This window comes from Marmota monax, unplaced genomic scaffold (genome assembly GCF_021218885.2).
Source record: "Marmota monax isolate L192 unplaced genomic scaffold, Marmota_monax_Labrador192_F-V1.1 WCK01_AAM20220418_F8-fsc00021, whole genome shotgun sequence".
Classification (NCBI taxonomy): domain Eukaryota; kingdom Metazoa; phylum Chordata; class Mammalia; order Rodentia; family Sciuridae; genus Marmota; species Marmota monax.
Window position 1 is genome coordinate 25,447,107 of NW_026695228.1, and position 20,048 is coordinate 25,467,154.

The 20,048-nt window shown below is 49.2% G+C and overlaps 3 protein-coding genes across 5 annotated transcripts; 1 reads left to right on the forward strand and 2 right to left on the reverse strand.

Moving 5' to 3' along the window:
* Nucleotides 1-3,577: 3,577 nt before the first annotated feature.
* Nucleotides 3,578-5,571, forward strand: Gadd45gip1 (GADD45G interacting protein 1). The gene is made up of 2 exons (XM_046436924.1): nucleotides 3,578-3,964; nucleotides 5,218-5,571. Exons 1-2 carry the CDS (start codon nucleotides 3,615-3,617, stop codon nucleotides 5,537-5,539), a joined length of 672 nt encoding a protein of 223 aa, XP_046292880.1. The 5' UTR covers nucleotides 3,578-3,614; the 3' UTR covers nucleotides 5,540-5,571.
* Nucleotides 5,572-6,520: 949 nt separating this feature from the next.
* Rad23a (RAD23 homolog A, nucleotide excision repair protein) lies at nucleotides 6,521-12,271 on the reverse strand. Of its 3 annotated transcripts, none has more exons than XM_046436923.2 (9): nucleotides 12,095-12,271; nucleotides 10,801-10,962; nucleotides 10,480-10,661; nucleotides 10,287-10,342; nucleotides 10,036-10,163; nucleotides 9,704-9,782; nucleotides 9,476-9,609; nucleotides 6,957-7,056; nucleotides 6,521-6,808 (listed from the first exon to the last, which is right to left on the reverse strand). In XM_046436923.2, the coding sequence occupies exons 1-9, from the start codon at nucleotides 12,164-12,166 to the stop codon at nucleotides 6,753-6,755; spliced, it is 969 nt and encodes a 322-aa protein (XP_046292879.1). In that variant the 5' UTR covers nucleotides 12,167-12,271; the 3' UTR covers nucleotides 6,521-6,752. The 3 variants fall into 3 exon arrangements, with proteins under 3 accessions (XP_046292879.1, XP_046292877.1, XP_046292878.1); XM_046436921.2 differs by having other exon boundaries at nucleotides 6,892-7,056; nucleotides 12,095-12,267; XM_046436922.2 differs by having other exon boundaries at nucleotides 6,892-7,056; nucleotides 9,476-9,606; nucleotides 12,095-12,266.
* Nucleotides 12,272-14,548: 2,277 nt separating this feature from the next.
* Nucleotides 14,549-18,950, reverse strand: Calr (calreticulin). The gene is made up of 9 exons (XM_046436925.2): nucleotides 18,771-18,950; nucleotides 18,314-18,415; nucleotides 17,912-18,115; nucleotides 17,335-17,429; nucleotides 17,024-17,233; nucleotides 16,822-16,935; nucleotides 16,495-16,638; nucleotides 15,411-15,503; nucleotides 14,549-15,321 (listed from the first exon to the last, which is right to left on the reverse strand). Exons 1-9 carry the CDS (start codon nucleotides 18,859-18,861, stop codon nucleotides 15,118-15,120), a joined length of 1,257 nt encoding a protein of 418 aa, XP_046292881.1. The 5' UTR covers nucleotides 18,862-18,950; the 3' UTR covers nucleotides 14,549-15,117.
* Between the last annotated feature and the right edge of the window lie 1,098 nt (nucleotides 18,951-20,048).

Genomic DNA, 20,048 nt, shown 5'->3' on the forward strand with positions numbered 1-20,048 from the left:
AAGGATGTGCCCCTCACTGAGCTACACCCAGCAGCTGTTTTTATTTTTTAAATTGTGAGATATGAGTCTACAGAAAAGTGTACAACACACGTATATCAAGTGATAGACAACTTAATGATTATTATTCAGGAATCACTATAACCCAAGTCAGGAAATAACGGTGAATGTCGCCCAGATAAAGAAAAGCAAACAGAACTGGAATGATCAGCTAAGAGGCATGTTACCAAACAAACCCCTTGTCATAGATGTCTCTCGTCCTGCCAGAGGTGCCCCCACCCTGAAGTCAGAGAAACCGCTACCTTGCTTTTCTTCACGGGTTACTCCTGAAGGTGTGCACACCCATAAACACCAGGACTTTTCAACTGTAAATGAAAATTGGGACCATTTATATGATTTTACAAAATGGAAAAAAAATTTTGAAAACCTGTGTCTAGATAAAAATTTAAAATATAAAAAAGGGGGGCTGGAGCTGGGGCTCAATGGTTAAGCACCACTGAGTTCAATCCCTAGTACCAAAAAAAAAAAAAAAAAGACACTGGGGTGTTGAACTATGACACAAGAAAGGAACACTGACTCCAATTTTAGATCAAATTAAAGCTAGCTTGTATTGTGTACACAAAAGCTGGCCAGCGACTGTCTCACCTGAAACTTGGGCCAGAGAACAGCCCCCAGCTCTCCAGAAAAAAGGTTTTAAAGCACAAAAAGCTGCAAAGGGGGGCGTCTTGAGAACTTACAGCTAACAAGATTTTGACAAGCATAATACAAAGGCAGACAGCAGGTAAACGATTTACATGGCATGCTATTTGAAGATATGGAGTAAATTCAGATCCCAACATCAGAATTTATGAGGCGCTGCTGAGATTTCAGAGAGGGTTGTTATCTGGTCAGGGGAGTGAGAATTTATGAGGAGCCACTAAGAGTTTAGAGAGAGTTGTTATCTGGTCAAGGAGACCCAGGAATGGGTGAATTCAAGGCACAGGCAGGAATTTCAAACAAGTTTAGAAATTTCAGTAATTACAGTAAAATAGAAATTAACTTTTCATAACTTTGTCAGGATGAGATGGCTCCCAATCTTAAGATGGAATTAGGCTGGGTTCATCAGGGGATGGAGCCCCTGATCTTGCACAAGGTAGGCAAGCACTCTATCACTGAGCTACAATCCCAGACCTTTTCATTTTCAGAGAGGGTCTTGCTAGGTTTCCCAGGCTAGTCTTGAATTTTTGATCCTTTGAGCGTATGTATGTGTGCCACTTCACCTGGCTCTTGAGTACAATTCAGTGGCATTAAATACATTCAATTGGTGTGCAATCATCATCTTTATCAATTTACAGAACTTTTTCATCACACCAAACAAAAATTCTTCACTCATTAAGCAATAATTTCCCCAGCCACCTCCTCAGGTCCTGAGGACCTCGATCTACCTTCTGTCCCCATGAAGTCGGCTACTCTAGTAACCTCAGAAAGGTGGAATCACACAATGTTTATCCTTTTGTGACTAGCCTGTTTCACTTAGCATAATGTTCATCCATGGAACTTGCACATGCTAGGCAAGTGCTGTACTGCTAGGCCCCACCCTTAGCCCTTTTTATTTTTTTATTTTGAGACAGGGTCTCACTAAGTTGTCCAGACTGGCCTTGAACCTGTGATCCTCCTGCCTCAGCTTTGGAAGTAGCTGGGGTTTTAAAGGAGTGCCACTGCACCTGACTTCATTCCTTTTTAATGCTGAAAAAATATATATATTTTTAAAGATAGTATTTGCTTTCGACATCTTAATCAAACATTTTAAACATTTTTCACCATAAAACGTTGGATTACACTGGAGATGTAGCTCAGTGGTATAGCATGTGCTTAGCACATATGAGGACCTGGGTTCAATTTCCAGCATCAGAAAACAAAAAATAAACAATTAAATAATTCTAATAAAATAAAAAATAAATCAGGCATGGTGACCTGTCTATAATAGCCCCAGTTACAGGAAATGCCAAGGTAGGGAGAATGCATTGAGTTCAAGAGTTTCAAACCATCCTAAACAACACAGTGAGATTCCTTTGCAAACAAACAAAAATATATTTGCACATGCTGGGTGCTGGGAATGCACGCCTGTAATACCAGCAGTTTGGGAAGCTTAGGAAGGAGGATCATGAGTTCACAGCCAGCCTCAGCAATGGTAAGGCACTAAGCAACTCATTGAGATCCTGTTTCTAATTAAAATACAAAAAAAGGGCTGGGGATGTGGCTCAGTGGGTAAGTGCCCTTGGTTTCAATCCCTGGTATCAAAAAAAAAAAAAAAAAAAAAAAAATCAAATTTTAAAAAGTAAAATGGAGCAGGAATGAATACTTAATGCCATCAACAGCATTTAAGGAAGTGTTCAACATTTAAATGTTCTACTCTAACATAAAACAGAATTTAAATATTCAATTTAAAGTATAAAGCAGGGCTGGGGATGTAGCTCAAGCGCCAGCGCGCTCGCTTGGCATGCGTGCGGCCCTGGTTCGATCCTCAGCACCACATACAAACAAAGATGTTGTGTCCGCCGAGAACTAAAAAATAAATATTAAAATTCTCTCTCTCTCTCTTAAAATAAAAATAAAGTATAAAGCAAAATGTATTTAGGTCTTAGTATTGAATTTTTTTTAAATTTATTTTTATTTTTTGTAGGGGGACTGGGGATTGAACTCAGGGACACTCAACACCAGTCCTATTTTGTATTTTATTGAGAGGGGTCTCGCTGAGTTGCTAAGTGCCTCACCCTTGCTGGGGCTGGCTTTGATCCTCCTGTCTCAAGCCTCCAGAGCCCCTGGGATTACAGGCATGCACTATCATGCCCAGCTTTAATATTGAAATATTTATGTTTCAAGTAAGTATATATATGATTGTGTTTTTTTTTTTTAATTCACTTTTTAGTGTAGTTGGATACAATACCTTTATTTTACTTATTTATTTTTATGTGGTGCTGAGGATCGAACCCAGGGCCTCGCCCGTGCTAGGCGAGCCACAACCCCAGCCCATAAATGATTGTTTAAAATAAAAATTAGGGGCTGGGGTTGTAGCTCAGTGGTAAAGCGCTTGCCTTGCGTGTGTGAGGCACTGGGTTTGATCCTTACACCACAAAAAAAATAAATAAAGATACTGTGTGGTCATCTATAACTAAATAAATATTTTTTTTAAAAAAAATTAAAAATAAAATAAAAAATTAGGTATTGTGCGCAAGTGAGAATACGTAACAATGAATCCCACCATTATGTACAACTATAATGTACCAATTTTTTGAAATACTGGTAAAATATAAGTAAAAATTAGGGCTGGAGAGTGTAGCTCGGTGATAGAGCGCTTGCCTAGCTTGCACATGATCCTGCATCCCTTCCCAGAAAAAAAAAAATGAAAATAGGTTTTAAAATAAAAAATTAAATGCTATTTTAAATATGTAAGACCAAGTGTCACTTTAATAAATATCTGTTTAAATAAAGCTTAAAGCTATACTTGGAGACGCATAAAACATTCACACACACACACAGAAGGGTCACCCTCTGGCCCTGCCCGGGCTCCAACACACCTCGCGCTCAGGCAGTGCCGTGGTCAGCCCGGCCGTTCGCGAGGACCCCACACAAGCAAGATGGCGGCGCCCTGGCGGCAGACGCGCAGCCTGTTTGGGCTGTCGGTGACCCTGGGCCCGGGCTCTCGTAGCTACCGGGCGCCGCCGCCCCCGCGCCGCTCTTCGGGCCCCTGGTGGCCAGACCCAGAGCACCCGCTGACCCCGCGCTGGCAGCTGGGGCCGCGCTACGCAGCCAAACAATTCGCACGACATGGCGCTGCCTCTGGTGTAGCCCCCGGTTCACTGTGGCCGTCTCCAGAACAGCTGCGCGAGCTGGAGGCCGAGGAGCAAGAATGGTACCCAAGCTTGGCAACCATGCAGGAGTCGCTGCGGGTGAAGCAGTTGGCTGAGGAGCAGAAGCGTCAGGCCAGGTGCGTGTGTGCAGGAAGGCTAGGGGCTGCCCTCAGTGGCCCGCCGTTCGGTGGGTAAACTGGGCACGCTCGGTAGGGGGCGTGGACTTAAGCGCATGCTCAAGTAACAGCAAAACTCATCTGCAGATGTTTACTGAGCCTTACTATGTCAATGACCTGTCCTAGGCGCTAAGGACATAGCAGGGAACAAAACAGACAAGATAGTTTTAGATGGCAACAAAAGACCGTTAGGAAGATAAACAGGGTGGGTTGCATTCTGGAGGACGACTTCGGTTTTGGAAACCTGGGGTGCCTCTGAGAAGGTGATGTTTAAGCAGAGCCCTGGGTGATCAGGCAGTATGGAGCGACTTCAGGTAGAGAAGCAACTGGTGCAAAGGTCCTGAGATGGAATCGTGTTTTAAGGAATAGCCAGGAGCCCACTGTAGCTAGAAAAGAATGAGAAGTGAGGTTGTGACCTCAACTCCAGACCTGGAACCCAGAAGTCGGATTTGGAAGCCGATCTGAAGGATTAGATTTTAGGGAAGAATGGAGGTGCGATTGGGTGCATCTGGTTGATGCTACTTCCTGGGGGAGGGGCCTGGTCAAGTGTGTTCCTGGTGTTTAATCTTCTTGTCCTTCCAACAGCCTTAGAGGAGAACATCACTCATTTTAGAGATGAGGAAACAGGCTTGGGAAAGTTAGATGTCCAATCACATTGGCAGTCAATGGTGCAGCTAGGTCTCCAGTATCTCTGCCCCTCCCCCTAGATAACCCTGGCTCCGGAGTTAATTCTTCAGTTTCACTTTTCTAATTCTTGAAATGGGGCTATCATGGGTATCTACAAATTCACAGGACAGGATGGAAACGTCCAATGTTTCTTGCCTTCACTCCTGTGCCTTAGACTTGGACCTGGCATACAGTAGGTACTCAATGAAGTCTGGAATGGAGGAGTGAAGTTATCTATGGGAATGGCACTTGGATGGCTCAGTAGACAGCTCAATGAAATGTTGGGCTGACTTGGCATCAACCCCTGGGGATTTTTGGAGCTTGGCCCACCCTTGTGCTCAAGTTCACACGCAAGTTACACAGACCTTCATGTCTGTTTCTTCACTTGTCAAGTACTTTTCCCGACAGTTAATGGCAACGAATAGTCTTCTCATGTTTTTCATCACAGTGGAGTTGGGAGAGGCAGGTGGTGGGCAGAGGCCTGGTGTGTGGGGGGGTCTGCTCTGGCAGTGTCCCTGCCCTCATTGCCCTCCCTCCTTCCCCTGCAGGGAGCAGCACATTGCAGAATGCATGGCCAAGATGCCACAGATGATTGAGAACTGGCGACAGCAGCAGCGGGAACGCTGGGAGAAGGTGCAGGCAGACAAGGAGAGGAGGGCCCGACTGCAGGCTGAGGCCCAAGAGCGCCTGGGCTACCACGTGGACCCAAGAAGCACCCGCTTCCAGGAGCTGCTACAGGACCTAGAGAAGCAGCAGCGCAAGCGCCTCAAGGAAGAAAAACAAAGACAGAAGAAGGAGGCGAGAGCTGCTGCATTGGCTTCTGCTGCAGCAGCACAGGACACAGTAGCCTCTGGGGCCCCCAGCTCCTGAGCTGTCTTCCCAATAAAGCCTGCTGCCTGACAGATCCGCCTCAAAAGGCTGTGTCCTCTCTCAAATTGCCTCCCTGGGTCCCCTGGTTTCTTCCCTGAAACCTGGGACTAGGGATTCCCACAACTGGCTCTGTTCATACTGGGATGATAGACCACTAACGGGGGGGCTTCAGAGGAAAAGAAAGGGAGATTTGATGGGCAAATAATGGAGGAGCAGATGGCAGCAGAGAAGAAGGCTTCTGTTTACCAACATTAATCTCCAGTAATTAGCCAATTACCAGGGGGGAAGTGCAGCCAAAACAGAGTGCCATGATGATGGTGGGGGGCAGGGAGAAGCAGCCATTCCAAGGCTGAGCTGGGGCCAGGGCCCAAGGCCTGGGAATGAGACAGCTTCAAGGGGGAGGAGACACTGGGGCCCCATCTGCAGGAGCTCACAGGCCCCTCTCCCCCTTGTTGGCATTTCTGCATCTCCTGTGCCCAGCTAGCTTCCAGACCCAGGCAAGCTGGCCTGGGAGGCCCCAGCAGGCAAGGACCATTGTTAGGGCTGGTTTTTAAAACTTTATTCACTTCAAAACCTTTATCAGAGACACGGTTCTGTTCTGAGGTTGGGGTGGCCTTGGCCTCCAGGGCTGTTAGCTCTTCTGCAGGCTGGAGGCCAAGGCCAGACTGGGAAGGGGGCCTTGGGCCTCTCGGAGCTCACCCCAGATGGAAAGATTTAGGCCACTCCAATGGAGGATCAAAGTTTGGGGCTCCAGCTTCCCCTCATCCTGGAAGAGGGAGGGGTGGGAGGGTCCTCAGGGGCGCTTCGGGGGATGGGGAAGCAAGCAGCCGCCTCTCCATCTGGCTGCAGGGAGCTGGGACAGAGGCCAAGAGGGGCCCATCTGTCGCCTCCTGGTCCTGCCAGCAACTTTTGAGCAGGCTGGGCAGAAAAGGAGGATGGGGGACAGCTGTCTGGCCTGGGTCTTCTTAGATGGGAATGAGGGCCACTTTAGGAGGGTGGGAAGCTAGGCTTTGTTTTTTGTTTTTTTTTTTCAAGGTTTTTGATTTTTTTCCACTTCTTAAATAAACATGAATATATATATATACTTTTTTCTTTTATAAAACTTTTGTGGAGGTGGGGTGGGGTGGGGACGGTGGGCGGCCTGGCCTCCCAGCATCACTCGTCATCAAAGTTCTGACTCAGGAGAAAGTTGGCAGCCAAGTTCTCGTTTTTTTCACATGCGAAGTAGGCCTGGATCACCAGACTCTCTGGGAAGCCCAGGGCCTTCAACTGTGGGAAGATGGGCAGGGGTGAGCAGGTATATGTGTGGGGGCTGCCCACCAGTGAGGTCACCCCCCAGCCAGGCCTCTTACCCTCTCTATAGCTTCCTTCTCCTGCGGCGTCACCTGGATATAGTTCATTTGTGGGGCCTCCTCGCCTATGGCACCCACCTCCCCCTCCACGTCTGAGATGTCTGCCAGCTCACCAGGGGGTTCATTCAACATCTGGATGAACTGCTCCTGGTGTCTGCTGATTTGCTGTAGAAGAGGGCGGAGGAGAGATGGTGATCCATGTCTCTTGTCCCTTCTCCCCAGGTTCCCAACACAGTTTTTGCTTTTCCACTCATTCAGCAAACACTCAGAGGTTGTCTATTTCTTCTAAACACAACATAATAGAAAGAAGCCCTCTCTGTCCTAGTGGGATGAGGTGCCCAGATGGAGAGAGGAGCTATAAGCAAGCAAATAAAAGACCAGACAACTGCAGACATGGGGCTGAGGGAGCCAGGCAGGGTGGTACAAGCCCTTAATCCCAGCTACTTAGGAGACTAGGGCAGGAGGACTAAAGTATAAGGCCAGTGCCAGTGCAGTGGCACATACCTATAATCCCAGGAGGCTGAGGTAGGAGGATCACAAGTTCAAAGCCAGCCTTAGCAATTTAGCCAGGCCTAAGCAACTTATCGAGACCCTGTCTCTAATAAATAAAATACAAAAAGGGCTGGGGATGTGGCTCAGTGTTTGAGTATTCCCTGGGTTCATTCCTCAGTACCAAAAATAAGTAAATATCAAATAAAGTACAAGGCCAGTCTTTGCAACTTAGACCCTATCTGAAAATAAAAAGGGCTAGGGATGTAGCTCAGTGGTTTAAAAAAAAAAAAAAAAAAAAGTACCCTGAGTTCAATCCCGGTACTGACAATAAAAAAAAAAAAAAAAAATAGCCACTGAGGGCCAGGTGGAAGGGGCCTGTGGTTTGTGGCATGGGAATAAGGGTCCCTCTAGATAGAAGAAGCAACAAGTACAAAAATCCTGAGGTATGAAAATTGGGCATGTCTCAGAAACATAATACCCACATGGCAAGAACAAGCAGACAAGAAAGGGAAGGGGGAAGAAGAAAAGGAAGGGGGAAGAAGCAAGACATGAGATCAGAGGAAGGCTGGGGCCAGGCACTTTATTTCAGTGCAATGGGAAGTCGTAGTGGTAACAGTTAAACAGGAAAAATGTGATCTAGGTAACTTTTTTTTTTTTTTTGCAGTGCTGAGAATCCAACCCAAGACCTAAAACATGCTAGGCAAGTGCTCTACCATTAAACTGCAGCTCAGCCCCTACGTACATTTTAAATTTATCTCATCTGAGTATTAAGAATCTGGAGATTCTAATGCATCTCTACGTTTGTATATATCTAACAATTTCCGCATTTAGGAAAAAAGTGCTTTTTCAGGAATAGGGCTTTCAGTGAACAATGGATCAGAAGGACTATGTGGAAGTAAGAGGCTTTAAAGCTGGGAGTGGTGATCCTGATTCCCAGTGAATCAGGAGGCTGAGGCAGGAGGATCCCAAGCTTGAAGTCAGCCTCTGCAACTTAATAGCAAAACAGTATCTTAAAATGAAAAAATAAAAGGTGATGGGAATATAGCTTAGTGGTAGAGTACCTCTGATTCAATCTCTAGTACCTTAAAAAAAAAAGAAAAAGAAAAAGTAAAAGAGGCCTCAGAGGAGGCTGTCAAGGTGTCAGGTGGGCCAGACATGGTGGCACATGCCTGTAATCCCAGCGGCTCAGGAGGCTGAGGCAGGAGCATCACGAGTTCAAAGCCAGCCTCAGCAATGGCGAGGTACTAAGCAACTCAGTGAGACCCTTCTCTAAATAAAATACAAAATAGGGCTGGGGATGTGGCTCAGTGGTGGAGTGCAAGTTCAATTCCCAGTACACACACACACACACACAAAGGGTTTCAGGGAGGAGATGAGGAAATGAGGCAGCCACAGAGGCAGGGGCTGGGCTAGATGGAGGAGTAGGGCTCATCCCCAGCAGATTCACAGAGCCAGGGACTTGGGCAACCCAAGCACAGACAAGAAAGTCTGTTCTTGAATATCTGAAGTCTACAAAGCACCTCCATTGAGATGTGAAGTCAGTAATGGATGAAAGTAGTATTCAGGGAGATCTGGCTTTGTTATGTAGACTGAAGGGTCACCACACAGTAAGACCCTAGGATGGTAACAGGAGGACTGAGCACAGATTAAGAACAGAGGGGAGAGGAAGAACCAGCACAAAGGACTAAGAAGTAGGGGGAGGAGCAATAGACTGTGTCCTGGGTCAGGAGAGGGAGATGCTTCCCCAAGGACCCAAAAGAACTTGCTACATTCCTCCAGGCCAGAGACTGGGCCCAGGACCTGGACAAGCATCCTCCAGCTACATGACCCCAAGCACACAAGCTGCTCTACGCTTTTTCTGTCCTCTTTGGTAGGGTGGGGGGTGATATGGATGCACCCATACCTCAAAGAGTAGTCAGGAGAATTAAATGTAACTAGGTACCTCAACAGATCCCAGAGTAGGGGGTGGGGCCTATGCTTAGCTCTCTGCTTTCTAGGGTAGAGAGCAACTCCTTCAAACGATGGGTTGTGGGACCCCCAGGAAAGGGGAAATGGTACCTGCTATAGCTCCCTCTGCCCCCGGGGGCCACACCTGCAAAAGTTGAGGGTTCTCCTGGCCCAGCTGCTGGAGCAGGGCAGGCAGCAATGCTGGGTTCTGCTGAATCACCTGCCTCATGTTCTGAAACTGGGGCTGGTCCCGCAGGAACTCCAGAGGGTTCTCTCCTGCTGACAGCAGAAAAGGGTGTAGTGAGATACCCACTCAGGGCTGGAAATGCGTGGATAGCCCACACCCCACATGCATACTTCCCAGTTCACTCACCTGCTTCTGTGGCTGGCTGCTCAGACACCTGGCTTTCCTGGACAGAACCATGTTCTGGCTCAGGGCTCCCCGGAATTCCCTGTCAGGGATCCAGTTTAGTTCTCATGCACAGACCCCTTTGCCTCCCTCCTGCATGCCCAGCCTAGCACCAAACAGGTGAGGCCTCAGCCCTGCCCTCCAGCAGCCCACCCACCACTCATGTCCAGCCTCCTGGGGGAAGTCTTCTGTGGTACAATCACTACCCAGAGGGGGCAGGATTGGGTTCCCCGACTACTGATAAAGGCAATGAGGCCCGTAGCTTCCCTTGAAGTGGGGGAGGGGGAGCACCTCACCGTGAGCAGATACTCCACAGCTCGGTGGGGGTTGTTGTAGCTGGCTCTCAAGGCAGCCACGACCCGTTCCCGCTCATAGCCCATGGACATGATCTCTGTCAACATCGTCTCATATTCAGAGCCGGTTACTGTGGAAGGAGCAGCAGGACCTGGGTCACCAAGGACAGGGAAAAGCATCTCCCAGGCCCTCCCAAGGCCCAGCAGATGGCTGGGGCACCCAGTTGCCTCTGCCCTGGGGACCACCCACCCACCTAGCGTGGACGCCGCGTCTTCCTCTCGCCCGCTGCTACCTGAAGAGGGAACAGAGCTGCAAATTCAAGAGAGAGAAATCGGACCCTGTCTTCTGGTGGCTCCCCCTCCCCCCAGGGGCACGGGATTCCGTGTGTGGCGCTGAAAAGTGCCTGGAGAATAGGGCCCAAGGCGGGGCTGCTGCCCCTGTCTTACCCTGACACAGACTCTGGGGACGTCGTGGGGGCTGACTCCTCCGATGGGCTCTTGTCCTCTCTGGTGGTAGGTGGGGGATGGGACATGCCTGAGGCAGGCGCTGGTGGGAAGGGTATGGAGGACTCTGGGACAGCAGTGGGTGAGACCTCTGGGGGTGCTGAGGTACCCTGACCAGCTTTGGCCTGCAGTAGCAAGAAAAGAAAAGGTGTCAGCAGCTGTATAAAGCCTTAACATCCCAGCCCATCTTTGCCCCACCCTGTTCATGGCTAATCTCTCCTGGGCACACAGGCTCTTCACCAGCTCCCCAGCTAATCTACCCACCTTGGTCACCATGACAACCACAAAGTTCTTCTCATCAATGCGGTAGTCCCTGATGGGGACATCATCACTCAGGATTTTGCCGGCATAGATGAGTTTCTGTCCAGCCACTGGGAAAGCATCACGGCCCTTCTCAGCTTCTATCTTCTCCTTCAGCACCTTCACCTGCAAGGGAGAGGCGAACAGTCATTGCAAACCCTGAGATTCTCTCTTCCCTCTGGCTGAGGGAGAAGATGTAAGCCCTGACAGCAGAGAGGTTTCATACCCAAACATGCTAAGATTTGAATTCACTCAATCATCCATTTAACAGCACTTACTGAATACCTATTATGTGCCAGGTAGTATTTTAGACACTGAGGCTGTTTCAAACAAAACTCAACAGAAGTTCCTGCTTTCCCAGTGAGGACATTAAAGTAAGCAAAACATATTTCAGGTGACATAAAATATTCCACACTGCGAACATTCCGCAGTAACAGTGGTCAATACTCACTAAGGGGATTTTAAATTGTTAGAACTATTTGTAAATGTACATGTATTGTACTTTTTAAGCCTCATAAAGAATGTATGAAGTGGAAACCATGGGTCTCTTTACATTTGAGGAAACTGAGGCACAGAGAAATTAAGTAACTTTCCAAAAGTCAATATACTTGAGCTGATTAGGAAAAAAAAAAGTTTCTTTTACTACGAAAAATGGACAAGTGTTGAGGGTGTAGCAAAGCCTGGGTTCCATCCCAGCACCACCAAGAACAACTTCAATGTCTCTGTCTCTCTCACGTGGTAACGGTGCAAAATAGTGCCAAATACAGTCAGACACTCGTTTTTAAACAGAGTAAACGGCCAACAAACACGGACCACCGAACTGTTAAGAGACCATTTATTGTCATTATCATCAGTCGGCGTCTTTTAGTCATTATTGACAGATCCTCTCGTCGATGACCCAAGGAGACACCTGCAAAGCTGGTAGCGCGGAGCGCCGGTCCCGGACAGCGCGGCGGGGCTGGGAACCCGAGCTCCTAGTTCCCGCCCCCCCGCGAGGGCGCTGACACCGGAGCCAGAGCCTGGTAGGCACCGGGGGGTGGGGCCTAGCCCCAGACGGGCTCAGGGGCAGCGTCCGAGCCGCCGAGGGTCGGGACGAGGCACAGCTGGGGATCCGGGAAGTCCGACAGGCAGGGGCGGGGGTGGGCAAGAACGGCCCGCGCCGTCCTCTCCGCCCCTCCCGTTGGATCCCGGCCTCCCCGCCCCCACCCTATCCCCGGCACCCGTCGCTCCCGCCCCTGGGCTCCGGCCCGGCCCGCACCGTCTCGTCAGGCTCCATGCGGATCTTGAAGGTCTGCTGCTGCAGCGTCTTAAGAGTGATGGTGACGGCCATGGCGGGGCCCGAGCGACGCGGCGGCCCCGGAATCCTCACACAACATGCAACTCACGCCGCCGCCATCTTACTGCCCAGCCGCGCCAAGCGCCAAGCGCTTCCGGGGCAGGCGGTGCGCGCGCTGACCACCACTGCACGTGACCTGCGCGCGCCCCTCAGCCCTCTAGAGCATGCGCATCCGTTCTCATTTAGGCCAGGCATGCGCAGATTAAACTCTACCTTAAGGGATGGAAGTTTTTTTTTTTTTGCTCAGTGCTCTCACTGGTCAAATGACTTCCTGAATGACGCCATGCCCGTTAACGGTGACGTCATGTGGCTGCAAAATGGCTCTCGTGCCCCCAGTTTCACCCCAAATGTTTCTTTGTTGATATTTAACTGTTTTAATGTACTTGTTATAACATTTCTTTTTTTTTTTTCGTTTTTTGGGGGATGCTAGGGAATTCAACTCAGGGGTGATTTACCACGGAGCTGCATCTGCAGCCTTTTTACAAAATTTTGAGACAGGGTCTTAAGTTGCTTAGGGCCTCACTAAGTTGCTGAGCCAGGCCTTGAACCTGTGATTCCCCCTGCCTCAGTCAGTTGAAATATTTGTATTTGTATTTCTTCCCTAAAAATCTTTGTTCACGCTGTCCACCCACAATAGCAGGAAGCTTCTAAAGCTCTAAAAATGAGGTACTCTATGTTGTAAGGTTCCCATAATCGCCAATAGAAAAAAATTTATTTGTAAAGAGCCGCGTCAGACATTTTGTGCCCCAATTCACTAATTCTTTGAGGGATATCAGATTTTTTTTTTAAAGAGAATTTTTTAATATTTATTTTTCAGTTTTCGGCAGACACAACATCTTTGTATGTGGTGCTGAGGATCGAACCCAGGCAGCACGCATGCCAGGCAACCGCGCTACCGCTTGAGCCACATCCCCAGCCCCAAACATCAATCTTTTTTTTTTTTTGTGGTACTGGGGTTCCCAGGGCCTTGTGCCATGTGAGGCAAGCACTCTACCAACTGAGCCCAGATATCAGATTTTTTGAATGACCTTGGTTTCCATTCCAGAGTCCAGTCTTTCCCGCTCCTCCTCTGCCTACTACATTCATCCACCATCCTGTGACAGTGCTAAGTACTTGATGAAGGTGTCAGCTTTCAAGGCCTCCTCGTTGAAAACATAATGCTTCTCTTCATAAACTTTCCCTGGATACACCAATGCTCTAGGATTCCCAAGAGGTTCTAGGAGGGACCAAAGGACCCCAAAGGGAATGGAAGCATGAGAGGCCAGTCCAAGGGCATGAAAAATGGCTGGGTCTTTAAGTGGTGGCCCACACCTGTAATCCCAGCAGCTTGGGAAATTGAAGTAGGAGGATTGAGAATTAAAGCCAGCTCCCCAACTTAACAATACCCTTTCTCTAATAAAATACCAAAAGGGGCTGGGGAAGTGGCTCTATTATTAAGTACCTCTGGGGTTCAATTGCCAGTACCCCCCCCCCAAAAAAAAGGCTGGGTTACTATTAGAGAATTAGGTGGAGGTGAGACTGGGGCTTGACCTCTCATTTAGTAGGTGGAGTATTGGGGGGTGGAGTTCAGCTGGAGACAGGGAGGCCAGAGGCTGTGGCAACATCCCAGTGTCATAACTGTCCCCTATTTCTGCCAGACCAAATATTCACCCAACCAAAGCACCAGGCAGCCACCACCTGGCACCTCACCCAAGTCTAACTCCTGCCACTTCCACTGGATTCTAAGTCTAGACTCCTCAACCAGTTGGTCAAGCTCAGATAAGGGCCAAGGAGACAACTACTTATGTACCATTCCTTCAGCAAGGAACCCAGATTCCTCCACCCACTGGAGTTGAAGCTAGGGCCTCATGGGTCCCAACAGAGGGTGGTGCAGACCCCCCCCCCTTATCTCTTTTTTATCAACTCAATCTTGCTCCCTCCCATGGGGACATTCTTTCAGATCCCAACTTGGCCCTTAAGACTATGGGTCCTAGGGCAAGTTACATACCATGTCTGAACTGGTATGTAAATATGTTCAAAATTGCTCCATCACCCATCTTGTTAAGCAACAAATACATATAGCTCTGAAAATGTACCCTTTACAACATGAGGTCACATCCATGCTGTACCTGACTGACTTCTTGTCAACCCGACACTAGAACCAACACTCACCGGTTTGGTGCAGGGTTAATGTGCAGTTTGAATAGTGGCAGTCCTTCTCCCATTGGTTTGGGAGATATAGAGTACATGAGTCCTGTCATCTTGTGGAACACTCAGTTCTTTGCAGCTGAAAAATGAGTCTTATTCAGAAGCTGCTCCCCCCCACCTTGAAAAAAAAGGCCAACCTAGGTTTCCTGAGTCCATCTCCATCCTCCCCCACAAGAAAAACACAGGGGGGAGACACAAAACTTAATTTAATAGAAATTTTGTTTGTAGTTCTTACATTCTCAGTGTGAGCCGAGCTGGAACCCACTGCCCCACCCAGAAGTGGCCCAGTCCTGGAGGCAGGGGAGAAAAAAGGGGGGGGGGGCAGGAAGAGCCCCAGTCTTCCTCAGTGCTGGGGAGCTGAAGATGCCACCCCTTTCTCCTGCCCCCCTCTGGTCTCCAGGAAGGAGAGCAGATGGAATCTCAAGCCTAGGGCTTCTCCACACCCTCACCCCCAGGGTTGGAGAGTAGTAGCTAAGGGACCAGGAACAAAGGGGACAGAAAAAGGGAAAGATGTTGATTGAGAAAATGAGAGGGGTGGTGAGGCCTGAAGGAGAATTGAAGACAAAAACACCAGTAAAAAAAAAAAAAAAAAAAAAAAAAAAAAGGCGGGGGAAATAACCAAAATCCACCCCAAATCTGAACCCGCCTGGAAAAAAATGAAAGTTCTTGAGTCTCATAGAGACATTATTTGGCGTGGCCAGCTCTGCAGTGGGAGCGTCCAGGCCTCAGTCCAGCCCTGGAGGTGGCCAGTGTGGCCTCTACAGCTCATCCTTGGCCTGGCCAGTGGCATCTTCCTCCTCGTCTTCCTCTTTGTCCTCCTCATCCTCCTCGTCCTCATCTTTGTCCTCCTCATCCTCCTTGTCTTCTCCCTCCTCCTCTTCCTCCTTACGCTTCTTTTCCTCCTCTTCCTCTTGAAGCCTCTGCTCCTCATCCTGTTTGTCTTTCATCTGTTTTTCTGCATCCTGCATGGACAGATCATACCCCTCAGCACCTGATCCCTTGCCTGCTAGCCCCGCCTGCCCCCCAAATCAGAACAAGGACCCAGGCCCACCTTTGTGACACCCCATGTCTCATTGCCAAACTGTTCTGCATAGTCCTCATCGTTGGTGATGAGGAAGTTATCAAAGATGGTACCAGACTTGACCTGGAGAATGAATGGAAGAAGAGAGTCAGAAATGACACCCACAGTGTTCCACCTGTGTTTCTATAATCACTATACATTGTTACAATTTATACATTTATTGAAAAGGACTTGAAAATTGTTAATGGAGGAACACAAATTCAAAGCCAACCTCAGCAAAAGCAAGGCACTAAACAATTCAGTGAGACCCTGTTTCTAGATAAAATACAAAATAAGGCTGGAATCAGTGGTCAAATACTCTGATTTCATTCCATGGTACCCAGAAAATTTTAAAAACTTTGAAAAGATAAATAAATAAAAGACTGTGGGGGCACACTGCCTGGATTCAAATCCCCATTCTGCCATTTTATGCATGTGACCTCAGGCTGCTGAATTCACTTTTCCGCACCTCAGTTTCTTCACTGGTTGAACTGGGGACTCACTCCCTTGTTCAGGAATTTTTTAGTGATCTAGTATGCCAGGAATTGTTCCAAGTAACTTTTTGTCAATTATTTTTTTCTTTTTGGCAGTGTTAGGGATGGAATCCATGCTTCATGCATGCTTGGCAACTGCTCTACCACTGAGCTGTGCCCGCCTCCCGGACCTCAGTGTTTTTTCTTTGCACTATTGGGGGATCAAACTCAAGGTCTAGCATGTCTTGCCCATGCTAGGCAAGCACTCTAACCACTCCAGCCCCTCCATTTTCCTCTCTGCAGTGCTACGAGGGAACCCAAGGCCCTGTGCACACTAGACAAGTGCTCTACCATCTGGCTACTCCTGCAGCTCCCCCAGCTAATTTTGTGTTGTCTATATTTTATAAAATGATTTACATTAGTACTTGATTAAATACTTGGTACATAATAAACAGACCCTTATTGATGTTGTGAGGACTCCCTCAAGTCAGACCAGGAAATACTTCAGAAAATGTACCATTTCTAGGTCAGATTTGCCTGGTACTGAATCCTGTGCCTGTTGGTTTCCTTTAGGTCTCCATTTGAGGTCCTTTGTGTCTTACCTGCCAGAGATCTAGGCCCAGCACAGCAAAGTTATCATAAGCATAGATATTGGCATCAGGGGAGTATTCAGGGTTGTCAATTTCTGGGTGGATCCATATGCCCTTGTAATCTGGGTTGTCAATCTGGCGTGGCTTCCACTCACCCTGCAACAGAAGGGAATCAAAGTGAGCAGAGATGGGTGCATGACCCACTGTGACCTGTAGCTCTGCTCAGAGTCAGGTTGACCTTGCTTTTGTGTTTCTGTGGCACAGGGGATAGAACCCTGGCCTTGTACATGCTAGGCAAGAACTCTACCACTTAACTGTACCCGCGATCTCCAAACTCACCTTGTACTCAGGGTTCTGAATCACTGGTGGTTCCCACTCTCCATCCATTTCTTCATCCCAGTCCTCAGGCTTCTTAGCATCAGGGTCAGGGATGTGCTCAGGTTTGTCCCAGTCCTGGATGTACACAAGGAAATCAGAGTGGACCCAAGTGTTCCCTACATGCTATGCAGTGGTGGTGGAAAGCCCCTGCCCAAACACCAACCTCAGGTTTGGAGTCTGTGGGGTCATCAATCTTGGCACGCTCATCCCAGTCTTCTGGCTTGGAAGCATCAGGATCCTTTATCTTCTTGGGAGGCAAGAAGTCCCAATCATCCTCCAAGGAGCCTGATTCCACGGGGCTGTTGTCAATTTTCACCTCGTAGGTGTTGTCGGGCCGTACAATCAGTGTGTAGAGGTGTGTGAATTCATCATCCTGAAGAGGATAGATGCTGAGTGGCCCCACCTACCAGGCTGGCCTCCTGCTTCCCAGACAAGTCACTAGCACCACCCCCAGGGACACACCCCCAGGCACACCTTGCACCGAATATCCTTGTTGATCAGCATGTTCTTGCCCTTGTAATTGAAAATGACATGAACCTTCTTCGTGCCTGGGCCACAAATGTCTGGGCCTAGATGGGATTGAGTGAAAGTCACAGGCTGCCCCTTGCTGGACACACAAAAACAATTCTTAAACTCAAGACAAAAGATGTCAATGTAAGAGGCTGAAAAAATGAGGTGCAAATCCTGATTCTGCCATTAAGGGGCTATGGCAAGAGTCTTAAGTAAAACAAAAACAGAAGAGCAAAACTCTAAAATTCATTATCCTCACTTGTGAAATCAGGACATACCTAGATATGAGCATACAAATTTGTCTAGATCTGCAATCATAACACAGGAAGACACTACCTGTCACCTACCCCTTTAGCTATCCCAGACTCTCCCCACCCTGACCTCTAGCTACCCCTCCAAAGGAAAAAAAAATTCCTGATTACTTAAGTGCTTTCTATGGTCTTATGAATTCTTCTGGGTTAGGAGGAATCCAAGAAGTTTCATTCATTCTCCACCTTCCAACTGAGAGGACAGTGGTCAGCACCGGGGTGGGGCCCCTCACCGAACATGATGTTGTATTCTGAATCTCCATGCATGTCTGTCTGGTCCAAATTATCAGGAAACAGCTTCACGTAGCCACCCCCACAATCAATGTTCTGCTCATGCTTCACAGTGAACTGCACCACCAGCGTCTGGCCCTTGTTGCTGAAAGGTTCGAATCTGGCCGACAGGGCATAAAAGCGGGCATCCTGGCTGGTCTGCAGCCCTGATATGGGATGGGAGTGTGATTACTGTTGAGCTCCAACCCGGGGAAACTAGACCTCCCATGACACAGACGACTCTCCCCAACCTTCCTTCCTCCACCTGCCCAACTCCTGGGGGATGCCCGGGTTGGGTGCGTACTGACTACAGCTTCCGCCAAAAAAGTCCTCCTGGATCCCAGCACCCACTCCCTGGCTCTTACCTTTATCCTTCTCCTGGTCACCGTAGAACTTGCCGGAACTAAGGACGAATTTGCCAAAATCTGACTTGTGTTTGGATTCGATCCAGCGGTAGGTCCACTCGTCTAGGGGGTCAGAAGAGTAGATCAGTGCGGTAGTGCTGACTACCCCCACCAACACCTGCCTGAAGCCAAAAGCAGTTGGGGGGCAGGAAAGGAGATCCCTGCCTCTTCCCATCCCAACCTCCAGTTTGACAACTCTGGAGACTCAGAGATCCTGGGGCGAACCCTAACTCCCACCGCAGGAGGCCGCTGCATCTTCCACGTTCCCCAGGGACGCAGAAGAGGAATCGCCCGCGGCTATAGTCTCCAGGGACTTCTATGTTGGCCCTCTGAGCGGTAATTACAGGCGACAAGGCAGTTCTGGGCTGGGGGACAGGCCGCGTCGTCGAGGCGGCCTTGAGGACAGACCAGCCGTTACCTCCGTCCAGAAACTGCTCCTTGAAGTACACGGAGGGCGCGGCGGCGACCAGGCCGAGGAAGCCGAGCAGTATCGGCACAGGTAGCAGCATGGCGGGCCGAGGGGGCGGCGGCGCGCGGGCCCTTTAAAACGATCCTCCAGCAGCGGCTCTGCAGTACGGACGGACGCCGTCGCCGGCTGCGCGATTATATATCCGCCCGCCTCTCAAGTCAACCTGACTCTGCCTTTGGGCCCGCCCCCACACCTTGTCATTGGTCTACAACCACAACCGTCCCTTTTCATTTGACCCTTGTCGGGTCAGCAAGTTAGGCTGTGCCTCGGAACGCAGGGATCCCAGATGGCCGATTTCTATTGGTTGCGCTACCGGCCAATGAGGGTTGACCACGCGTTGTGGGGGACGCCCACCGACGGGGTGGGGGCCGCTAGCCCCTCGAGCCGGGTCAGGTGACCAGGTCTCAGCCCAAACGCGGCCTCCCCCGCGCGCGTCGCTCCCATCTGGGCGTTTAAAGAACCCGCGCGAGCGTTGTTGCCGGGCGGGATGGGGATCCTGTCCCAGCTTCCTCCGTCCCCTCTCCTCTGCGTGGAGGGGTGGAAAGTGATTTCCTAGCCACTTTCTATCCTGTATTTGGGGAACCCTCCGCCCGGACGCGATCTTTCCTTCCAGGTTGGTGCACGGGGCACCATAGTTCAAGGACTGGGGCTTCACTATATCCCGGTGTTACAGCCATGCGAGTAGCTGGGGAGGGTGCCAACTTTCTCCTACCCACTAGTGCTCTGGCAATCTGTCACACTGCTGCTGTGTGCCCTAGGGCAAGTCACTTAGCCTTTCTGAAATCATCAAAGCTCCTCAGAGACCAGGAGGGGCGACTCAGTTGCTCTCCCGCAGAAAAGCTTTCAGTGGTGTCCAGGGACAGAAAAGAGGAACCACAGAAGACTCAAATAAGTGACTCTGCAAACTGTGACTCCTGAGTTGGAGATAGGACTATTCCTCTAGTTGCTGGCTGTTTTACTTTCCTCTCAGTGGGTAAATGAAGGGGGTCTCTGTCTTGTGGTCTCCCACAAACGGCCAGGCTTTTGCAATTAAACGGCTATGGGCAGAGACAGGGGGTTCCGTTTAGGAAGAAGAAGGAAAGACACAGATGTTTATGGAGATAGAGCCCTAAGGAGATAAGCAGAACCCTTGGATCTAGAGTCTTCTTCTGAAGACGTGACTGACACTAGTTCCTTCCCCCCACACACACACTCTATGAGGAGGAAGGAGAGCTAGGGGTTTTCCAA

Excerpts from the sequence above, each read along its gene's own strand:
- Rad23a (XM_046436921.2), bottom strand. The coding sequence starts at position 12,166 with ATGGCCGTCACCATCACTCTTAAGACGCTGCAGCAGCAGACCTTCAAG. Across the intron at positions 9,783-10,035 it reads CTGTGGAGTATCTGCTCACG|GGAATTCCGGGGAGCCCTGA; the intron begins GTGAGGTGCTCC and ends GATCCCTGACAG. Across the intron at positions 6,809-6,891 it reads AGAAGGAAGCTATAGAGAGG|TTGAAGGCCCTGGGCTTCCC; the intron begins GTAAGAGGCCTG and ends ATCTTCCCACAG.
- Gadd45gip1 (XM_046436924.1), top strand. The coding sequence starts at position 3,615 with ATGGCGGCGCCCTGGCGGCAGACGCGCAGCCTGTTTGGGCTGTCGGTG. Across the intron at positions 3,965-5,217 it reads GAGCAGAAGCGTCAGGCCAG|GGAGCAGCACATTGCAGAAT; the intron begins GTGCGTGTGTGC and ends CTTCCCCTGCAG.
- Calr (XM_046436925.2), bottom strand. The coding sequence starts at position 18,861 with ATGCTGCTACCTGTGCCGATACTGCTCGGCTTCCTCGGCCTGGTCGCC. Across the intron at positions 17,430-17,911 it reads AGAATACAACATCATGTTCG|GCCCAGACATTTGTGGCCCA; the intron begins GTGAGGGGCCCC and ends AATCCCATCTAG. Across the intron at positions 15,504-16,494 it reads TGGGCCTAGATCTCTGGCAG|GTCAAGTCTGGTACCATCTT; the intron begins GTAAGACACAAA and ends TTCATTCTCCAG.